The following is a 10642-nucleotide window of genomic DNA, read 5'->3' as shown; positions in this document are numbered from 1 at the left end:
GTCTGGTTGGGGGAGATCCAAGTGCGTATGAAGATGAGGGAGAGTGTGTGGCCGGCTCTTTTGCTGCTGGTCTTTCCATCTGCAGAAGCTGTGAGCACACTTATCAGAAGTCAGACAATGCCAACTCTTTTGATATTAGGTCTCTGGGTGGAGCTTTCAAAATCATTCTTTGTTCTACTTTTCCTATATTGTCAAACTGTGCCCAGTAGGTGGTCTAGAGTGTGAATTGCAAACATGTGCTATTAATATGCCCAAAACTGTTGCTGTAGAAAAGAAAAATATATATATATATGTTAATTGAATCCTGGTCTGTTCTTACTCATAATATCACAAGTATATATTCTGTGTCCTAAAACAATAGTAAATGATGTGTAAAACCATGTGTAATCTTCAGGTGAATAAACCTACAGGTTTTAAAATATGTATTATTTAGTGTTATTAAAAGTAATTACTATCTTACAACAATTCTCCAACAAAAATCACACAAAGTAAGTATAGGTAAACAATAAAAAAAAAAGAAGAATTTTGTCATCCTTTCTTTCATTTACCCTGGTCTTCCTGTTGGAATATAGATGATCATTAGCAACATTACTACATCTGTAGACACTTCACATTTTAACATTTCTTTGTAAATTATAGTTTCTCTTTAGAATATTTTTTCTCATGAGTCTTTTTTGGGAAGGTCACTATTATTCCCATTTTAGAGATGTCACGTGGCAATCATAACAGTATCTACCCTCAAAGGATTGCTTCAGGGATTCATTGGATCATCCACATTAGGTGCACGGAGTATTTGGCACATTACTTATTGTGTACCCAAAACATGTTAGCTATTAACAAAATGCAAAAGTATCAGCCACCATATTAAAGTTATCAGAAGTCCATTTTAAGCAGGCCAGTCCGGTTTGAGTCTTCCTCTGGAACTAGACAGTTCTTCCAAAAAAAATGCAGACACCACTTATTCCATCTGCTGGGAGTGCTCTGCCCCCCATACCCCTGGCTCCTAACCCCTCTCCCAGGCTGGTTCTTAGTCTTTAGATCTTGGCACAGACAGTGCTCTCCAGGGTACCAGCAGTCTCTGCCTGCTCCCGAGTCTAGATGGTATCACACATGGTGCGGTGCTGCTCCTACCTGCTCCCATCCATATTGAGATGGCCTGCTTCTCTGTCTGCATCCCCATGACCCTAAAGCTTCATAGGGGCAGAGATCATATCTATCTTTACACACCACATTCTTACCACAATGCCGGAATATCAGGGGTGCTCAGTGAATACCTGCAGTAGGAGGACCTCTGGTATCTGAAATCAGCCTGGCTGGGGATGGGAAGAACAGGTTCTGAGATAGTAGGAGAGTTGCTGCCGGCCTGAAGATAAGCAGCAGCCGGTCACGGAGCCGGTCTAGGATGATGGTGAAATGGGAGGTGGCATTACAGAAGCTCTGAGCAGAAGCTGGGGGTAGAAGGGAGGGGCAATCAGCTCCAGAGGAAATCAGGTTCCATCTGGTCACTTAAGGTCAAGCTAGCAGAGCTGCATCCAGACGCACTGATTCTGGACATCCAGATACCAGCTCTGCAGCACGGGGAGTGAGAGCCCGCGCTAACTGCACCTCCTTCTCACTCATCGGGGAAGAGTAACTTAGAAACCAGCTCTGGTCCTAGGTCCCAGTCTTCCGACCAGAGTATTAACAACAAAATGCAAAATAAATAAATGAATAACAACAAAATGCGAGTCTGGGGCCCCTGCCAGCTGGCGCGAAAGAGCCCGATCTGATCCGTGGAGCCCTGAAGACTTACCAGACAGTTGGGATGTGTTGTGCACGTCTGGCCCAACACAGAATTGCAGTGCTGAGGAAGGAACTGTGAGACTTTGGGCACAGCTGAAGGTAAATGAATTGAGATGTTCTGATTTGTTACGGCAGCTGCATCATAGGAAGGGATGACTTTAGAATAATATCTGACATGGAAGGAATTCAGAGAGAGAGCTGCACTGGGAATGCAAGCTTTATACAGATCACCAACAGCATTCTCTGCAGTGGAGGCGGACTGACCTTTAATAAGAAAGAAAACAAGTATCTGTCAGTCTGCACAATTCTATAACTCCAAACTACTATATTTGAAATAAATTGTCCTCTATCTCATTTCTTCACGTTACAAATCTGTACTACTGTTACACTCAAATGCTGATGGAAAACAAAGCAAACTTTTTAATAGTGACATTTAGTGCAATGCATACACTATAAATTAGTGTTTGTGTGTCATTAAAAGATTTTAGAGAAGCAGCAGATCTCTGTGGCTTCTGATATGTGTGTTTGGCTTTTAGCATAAACAAAATTGACCATTCCTATGAAGCAAGAACAATTCCATTCAGTCGAAAATAAAGTTTGGTTGATTTTCTATCACTGAAGTAGGTTATATCATTACATATCTATAGTCTGCACGTAACTAGAAGAAAAAAATTTGAAATATACAATGCTAACAATATCATCTCAAGTAATACTGTAAATATTTATTTTCTTCTGGACATTAATAATAATGAAAGTTAAATGATATAATTTTATGTCCACTTTAAATACAAATGTATCTGAAATGTTTGTGAAAAATAATTTAAGCAAATGTGCACAGAGATTTATGAAAAAGAACACAAAAGTCAAGCTGATGAAGTCTAAACACATCTGTGTCACAGGTCAGGCTTAGCACAGAAATCTCAGGACCTTGGCTGGTCATTTAACTTCTTTAGCCTTCAACTTTCTGATGTGGGTGGTGAAAGTGAAATTTGGAAGACTTAACCGATGACCACTCTTCCAGTTCTCTTTCAAAAACAATTTGGCAACGTGCATCAGAAGCTATCCATACACTCATGTTCTCTGTTCTCTAACTCATTCATCACACACTCCCAGGAATCCAGCCCAAGGAATAGTCTAAAATACAGAAAATCCTACATATGGGAAAGTATTTCCTATCACATGACCTATAAAACCACTCTTGCCCCAACCTGGAAATGCTAAACGTAGCAACTGGAAGATGGCTAAGAAAATCACTCTATAAATCATCTGAAAAACTATTAAAACCATTAAAATGGTGATGAGGGCTACATAACAACAAATTAAAATATTTAAGACCCCACATCAGGAGACAAAATGGGATTTCCACTATGATTTAGAAAAATGTACCTGGAAAAAGACTTGAAAGGAAATGCATAAAAAATGAACACAGTGATTATCTTAGCCCGGTTAGTAAAGGATCAGCATTGCTTTTCAAATGCAAAAATGTATTTAAACACAATTAAAATGGGGATTTTGACTCATTGACCTTAATGACCTTCAAGGTCTCCTCCGGTCTGATCACGCCCTAAGTCTACGGTCCTAGTATATCCGTGTGTCCCGAGAGCGGTCTCCTGAGGTGCAATGCCACAGGTGCTGGGGCACAGAAAGGCCTGAGCTCACTACGCTGCCATGAAAAGAGTGTTTCAGAGACTTTGCAGGATATAAATAGTATTGTATGTGCAAGAAATAACACTGACAGGCATATGCCTCTGGCCTGACCTCTATCTGACTTAATCTGGGCTGATTTAATCATTCCATGTCACATTCAGCCACAGCTACTTTAAGTAGATTAACCATGGCTCGTGGCAACTCTTTTCTACTCTCATCTCCTTTCCCCTAAGTCAGGAGAAAAGTCTAAACTGACTAATAGAGCTCGCTGAGGCTTGTTTGATGATATGAACAAGGAGGACTGGGTTCTATTTTGGACCCCATTCTCTTTTGCCCGTGGACACCATCCCCATTGATTTCCATGGCTTCCACTACATCCCTACAAATGCACAGTACCTCCACGACAGCACTTAAAGTACCACGTGAACCGTATTTTGCTTTTGCAACCCCTCTGCCACTAATTTGTAAGCTCTGTAAGAACAAGAACTGCGTCTTGTTCACCCTTGTGTCCCCATGTTTGAGGCAGGAACATTTAAGCTGAGAACTTGGGGATAGACGTGGAGCTAACCAGGGAGTGAGGGGAAGCACATTCCGGCACAGAGGAGTGTGGTGTGAGAGCAGAACCCCTCGGGGGACAGTTGCCAGAAGGGAGACCTGAGCCCCTGTCATCTTGCATCTAACTTTCAGGTTAGGAGGTTCATACCTTCATGGTTTCTCCAAGGGGAGTAGCCTTCAGGAATACTAAAACTCACAAACTGGTAGCTGTGTTCTTTTCCCTGGCTCTATTTTTTTCCACCTTCTTATTTCTACAAGTATGTGGGCATGCCTAGGCTTCTATGACACGTATAACAAAAATGCCTGCCAGTGGGTAAACATTTGTTTTGTGATGAATGTTCATATGATGAGATTTCTTGAGCCCCTACTGTGTGTTGGTCATTGTTCTTGGTACTAGAAACACAGCAATGAATAAAACAGGCAAATAAATAAATAAATAAATAAATCCTGGCTTTCATGGAATTGACACTCTAATAGGAGAAGATAGGCAATAAACAAACAAAACGTCCAAGTAAAGGATATTAGAAAGTGGGTAGGGGCAATGAAGACAAATCCAGCAGAGTCCCCTTCGTTATGTTTATGGGGGGAGGTTATGGCAGCTTGCAGGAATGCACAGCAGCCCAGGGGTGCAGGGGGCAGCCACGCAGGCCCAAGCATAAGTGGCACAGGTGTTAGGCAGAGCTCACCTCTCACAGCTTCATCTAGGGAGGCCCCTGCGGCAGGAACAGAATACATATTCACGCACTTGTTAGCCAGGAATTGGATTCCCCTCACAGGTGAGTAAGTGCTTGTCAACACATTGTTTTCCCTTGAAAGGAAAGAAAAGAAAAAAATACTTTGTATATTTTGCAAGGAAGACAATATGAACATTGCTGAGTTCAAGTACTCTTTCATCATTCAACTTCTAAAACACACTGACAGAGCCTCAACTATGGATTATTTACATATGAACAAAGAGTTGAACATGACCCAGGATGTGCAGGAATGAATGACGTGCTTTTCTTCTATAGTTTCTCTGTGTTTACGGATTCTATTCAATTCACATAAGGAAGCGATCACTTGGCACGTCACCATTTTGCACTAGTGAGATGCTTTAAGGATCACTCATTGAAATGGGGCTGGAGTATTCCAGGGCCTGTAAACCTCCCAGGCAGAGGAACACTGGAGTCCCTTGTGCCCCTGCTGGGATTGCCATGGTCACTACAGTCACAGGCAGCCAAGCTCCATTTTAAGATCCTCAGAAATAACAAAAGGAGAAGTGAGGGTGAGTCAAATGATGGAATATTATACATGTTTATCGCTGGAATGAAGTGATACACGTCAGCCCTGGGGAGAGTTCACCGATCCTTAATAAATCTCTGAACTTTTCACTGAGGATGGGTTCAGTTTCTGTCTACACATCTAGCATCGGCATTGGAGGAAAACAACAAGCAGACTCCAGATTCACAAGAGGCCTCATCGTACCTTTGTGCCAGGATGGTGCCTGGGAGAGACAGGTGGATGGGCATTTGCTGTTTCTTAGAAAACCTCCTATTGCTCTGGAGTACTTCTGCAATCTGAAAACATGGAGATAGAAATATATTTAGATAGATATAGATACTTTTACAGATATACAAAGACACATACATTTCCAATTACAGAAAAATAAAAAGAAAACTGTAGCATTAAAGCATTGTATATAAGGATAAAATTCAAGGCTTTAAGAGTCAAATACCTGGTCCATGACGGCTGGAGGGATTTGCTCTGTGATGTATTTCACGTAATCAACTGTTGCCTCAAGAACAGAAGCCGCATCATTCTTCCTCCCCTTTACAAACGGCAAGAGAATGCGCAGCTGCTCACAGCAATACTTGATTCTTTCTCTGGACAGAGAATTGTAACAAATAAGGAGTAATTAGTCTCATTCTTTTCCTTGTATCCAAGGACAAACAACCCTTCCCCCTGGGTATGTTTGTAAAGGACTGCCCCCACCCTCCCCAGTCTAGTCTCTGTTTCGGAGAAAAGCTGTGTCCCCACAAGCCAGAGAGGCCCTCACAGCCCCGGGAATCACAACTTCCTGGGCGCCCACTCATACTGCCGCACCAGGAGCTGTGTGCTGACGGCAGCCCCAGCTGCTGGCCCCAGGCCTGCTGCAGCGCAAGGATGCCCTGACACTAGAGGCAAACACGCCTCCCCCTGCCCACTGCCGCCTATGGAAACCAACAGACCACTCTGCCCTTTGGTGAAGAGAATCGCACGCTATATATCAATCCTTTTGTGGTTCACACTAGAAACCTAGACAGCAAAGAGCAGTCAAGAACTTCAAGACACTAGGAACTGGACTGCATTTCCATTAGCATCTTGTAACAGACCGGCTTTACATGTCGCTCTGGAGCCAAGGGAAAATCAGAAAGCTGCTTCCTTTACAAGAGGTAGAGACAGAACGAATAAACCAGCATGCAAACGAGAACAACACCCAGGCTAGTATCAGACACTAACCTAAGTCTTTCATAGCTCTGAAGGGAAATAGATAGGCAATGTAGATCTAATTGATTTAAGCCCCTGGTGTCTTCATTCATTCATGGGCTCATTTCATAAACATTATCAAGCACCTGTTTGGTGCTGGATGCTGCCTTGACATATATGGGGTGGAACGGCGGCTCTGCTGGCTACTAGCTTGGGACCTTAGGCAAACTACTAAACCTCTCTAAACCTCAGAATGGCAGAGAAATTAAACCAAACATACAGTTTGACATATAGCCAGTGAATAACTCAAATATTCTATATCAGTGGTGTTCTCATTGAGCTTTGAGGAGCTCTGTGGGTTCCGCGGAAGTGTCTCAGGAACTATTCTGGAAAGAAAGGGTGGAAGAGTCAACAATTTGACAAAGTGTACGAAGGGCTTTGAAACTCTTCTCTTTGGAATAGTACTTCCACTTACAAAGATCTATCCTAAGGAGATAATCTAAAACAAAGAGCCAACTTTTTGTACACAGACACTCATTACGGCAGTACATTAGTAAAACATGGAAAACAACCCAAACACACGATATAGGAGAATGCCTTAAGTAAGCTATAGTATAGTAGTGTAGTACAATATCATCTGGCAGTGGAAGTGATATGTTATAAAGCTTACTGGACAACAATTGGGTACGTAACAGCGTGTAAAATATAACTGCAGTCATTAAGCAAAGGAAAAACGAAGCATAAAAAAAGACTGAAGGCAAAAACATCAAGTAATAGTTATTTCTGGTTGTCTGGACTATGAATAATTTTTATTCCTTTCATTTTCTATATTTTCCAAATATTTTTGCTAGGTATATGTCACTTTCATAATGAAAAATCCTATTGAACATCTTTTTCAACAGTAGGAAAATGTTCAAACATACAGAAAAGTTGAGAGTCCACTACAATTAACATTTATTCCACAGGTTGAGCATCCCTTGCCCAAAATGCTTGGGACCAAAATGTTTTACATCTCAGACGTTTTTGGATTTGGGGATATTTGCACATATATAAGGAAATATCTTGGGATGGGACTCAAAGCTTCACAGAAAATTCATTTATGTTTCATATATACTTTATATACATAGCCCAAAGGTCATTTTATACAGTATTTTTAGTAATTTTGTGTGTGAAACAAAGTTTGCATACATTGAAGCATCAGCAAGAAAAGGTGTCACTCTCTCACGCTGGTGCTCAAAAAGTTTCAGATTTTGGAGCATTTCAGATTTTGGATTTTTAGATGAAGGATGGTCAATCTATTTGCTTGATTGCATACGTATCATCTCCTGATCTTACATCAACCCACTTGAACACATCAGAGTAAGTTGTAGACTTCAATACACTATACCCCTAAAAACATCATTAGCTCGAGTTCAAATTATTTTATTTTCAAGTAAAAGTTACATAAGATAAAATGTACAAATCTTACGGGTCCCATTCTGTGAGTTTGGACAAATAAAACTGTGTAACATAAACCCTAATCAACATCGTCACAACCCCAGAAAGTCCTTTGTGTGCCTTCCCAGTTAATCCCATCCCCCGGGCCCACAGGGCAGCTACATTTTTGACATTTTTCCATCCCACATTACTTTTGCCTGTCCTCAAATATAAATTTGATTTATATTTATTTGATACAAATCAAATCTTACAGCATGTGTTCTTTTGCAGGGCTTCTTTCACTCGGAATGAGGTTCTGGGATTTATCCATGTGGCTGCCTGTATCAGTAGTTGGTTCCTTTTTATTGAGCGATAGTGTTCCATAGCGTAAATATGCTATAGTTTATTTATCCATTCACTTACTGATGAACACTGGGCTGTTTCCAGTTTTGGGTCATTATAAATAAGGCTGCTAGATCATCCTTGACATCTTTTTGTGAATTCATGTTTTAATTTTTCTTGGGTAAATAACCAGGAATAGAAATGATGGGTTTCTGGCAGAACTTTTACCAAAGTAGCATCATTTTACCATCAATGTATGAGACTTCTTGTTCTTCCAAATCTTTGACAATATTTAATATTATCAGTAGTTTTAATTGTAGCATTTTGGCCTTTATAGTATATATGTATATGTTGTAATTTGCAAATTCCTGACAACTAAGGACGTTGAGCACTTTTTCCTGTGCTTACTGGGCACTTGTATAGCTTCCTTTGTGAAGTGTCTGCTCAAACATTTTGCCTACATTCTAATTCAATTGCTGGTATTTTATACTGAGCTTTTGGAGTTCTTTACATATCCTGGATACTAGTTTTTGTTAGATATCTGTTTGACAAATCTTTCTTCCCAGTCTCTGGCTTGTCTATTTTCTTAAAGGTGTCCTTTGATAGCAAAAGTTTTAAATTTTGATAAATGTAATTTATTTACTCTCTTTTATGGTTATTGTTTTCCTCTCTAAAGAACATCTGCCTACCTTCACCTCATGATGATGTTCTACTGTCTTCTTGTAGAACTGTATTGTCCAATACCATAGCCATTATCTACCTGAGTCTATTTAAATATAAATTAAAAATAAATTTAATTTAAAATTCATTTTCTTAAGTTGTAATAGCCACATCTCAAACACTCAATAACTACGTGTTATTAGTGGCTACTGTATTGGATGATGCAGATATAAGCAATTCTAACACTGTAGAAAATTTGACCAAACAGTGCCATCCCAGACGCTTCATAATTTTAGCTTTATAGTATAGCTCTGACCATGCTCCATCTTGAATTAATTTTTTATATGGTGTGAGGTAATGGGCGGGGTAAATTATTTTTCTGTATGGATATCTAGTTGTTCCAACACCAATTATTAAAAAGGCTTTTTTTTCACCCAAATGTTTGCTTTGGTGCTTTTGTTGAAAATCAAATGACCATAAATATGTAGATCCAGTACTGGGCTATTGTGTTCTATTGGTCTATTTGTCAATCTTTATGCCAGTTACATACTGATGATTGTAGCTTTATAAGTCTTTAAGTCACATGGTTTAAGCCTCCAACTTTCTTATACTTTTGCAAGATTGTTTTGGATATTCTAAGTCCTTTTCACACATTTTTAAATCATCTTGTCAACTTGCTGGGATTTGATTTGGATTCAAATATAGTCATATTTCAATTTGGTGAGAACTGACATCTTAACAATAGTGAATCTTTTAATTCATGATTATGATATAATGCATGATTTAGTTTTTAATTTCTCATAGCAACATTTTGAATGATTAATATACAGATCTTTTGTGTCTTTTTGCATATTTGCTCCTAAGTATTCTAAGGCTATTCTATTATAAATGTCATACTTTTAAAATTTTTATTTTACAATTGTTTGCTGTTAATAAAATACAATTGATTTTTGCACATTGACCTTATATTCTGCAACCCTGCTATATTCATTTTTTGGTTCTAGCAGTTGTTTTGTAAATGTCTTAGGACTTTATACACAATCATGCCATCTACAAGTAAGAGGGGTTTCCTTCTTCCTTTCTAATCTGTTTATCTATTATTTATCATGCCTAACTGTAATGGTAAGATTATTTAGATGATGAATAGAAATGGTAAGATTGGGCACTCTTATTTTGGTTCTGACCTTCTTAAGGAACAGTCAGAATTTCATCATTAAACATAATGTTAGCTAGAAGTTTTTTATACATGCCCTTTCATAGACTGAGAAGGTTCTCTTCCATATCTATTTACTGAAAGGTTTTAATCCTGAAAGGATATTGAATGTTGTCAAGTAATTTTTCTTAATCTGTCAATCATATAGTTTTTCTCTTTATTCTGTTAACATGGTGAATTTCATTGTTTGCTTTTTGAATGTTATATGATACCAGCCTTGCTTTCCTAAGATAAACCTGATATGGTCATGATACACTGTGTCTTTATGTATTTTTGGAATTTTCTAAAATTATGTTACATATTTTTGTCCTTATGTTCATGAGGGATATTGGTCTGTAATTTTCTTTTTTTATAATGTTTTTGTTAGGTTTAGGGTTATGCTGGCCTCATGAAAGGGGTTAGGAAGTGTTCCCTCTTCCATTTTCTATAAGAATTTGTTTAAGATTGGTTTACTTCTTTAAATGCTTGATAAAATTCATTGGTAAAACCATATGGATGTGGTATTTTTCTCTCTGATAAGGTTTTTGATAGCAAATCCAATTTCTTTAATACATAGGACTATTAGGACTATTCATATTTTCT

General features: G+C 38.9%; 1 protein-coding gene across 1 annotated transcript in view; it reads right to left on the bottom strand.

Moving 5' to 3' along the window:
- Positions 1–242: 242 nt before the first annotated feature.
- Positions 243–10642, bottom strand: part of SOHLH2 (spermatogenesis and oogenesis specific basic helix-loop-helix 2) — a 46143-nt gene continuing 35743 nt past the window's right edge. Inside the window, exons 8-12 of the mRNA XM_069466954.1 lie at positions 5699–5846; positions 5449–5540; positions 4671–4792; positions 1793–2046; positions 243–263 (exon numbers count right to left, since the gene is read on the bottom strand). Of these exons, the coding sequence (XP_069323055.1) occupies positions 243–263; positions 1793–2046; positions 4671–4792; positions 5449–5540; positions 5699–5846 (637 nt within the window). The remainder of the gene's footprint in view (positions 264–1792; positions 2047–4670; positions 4793–5448; positions 5541–5698; positions 5847–10642) is intronic.

This window comes from Eulemur rufifrons, chromosome 4 (assembly GCF_041146395.1).
Source record: "Eulemur rufifrons isolate Redbay chromosome 4, OSU_ERuf_1, whole genome shotgun sequence".
NCBI lineage: Eukaryota > Metazoa > Chordata > Mammalia > Primates > Lemuridae > Eulemur > Eulemur rufifrons.
Note: the sequence above shows the minus strand (reverse complement) of the source record. Positions and strands in the feature narration are given on the sequence as shown.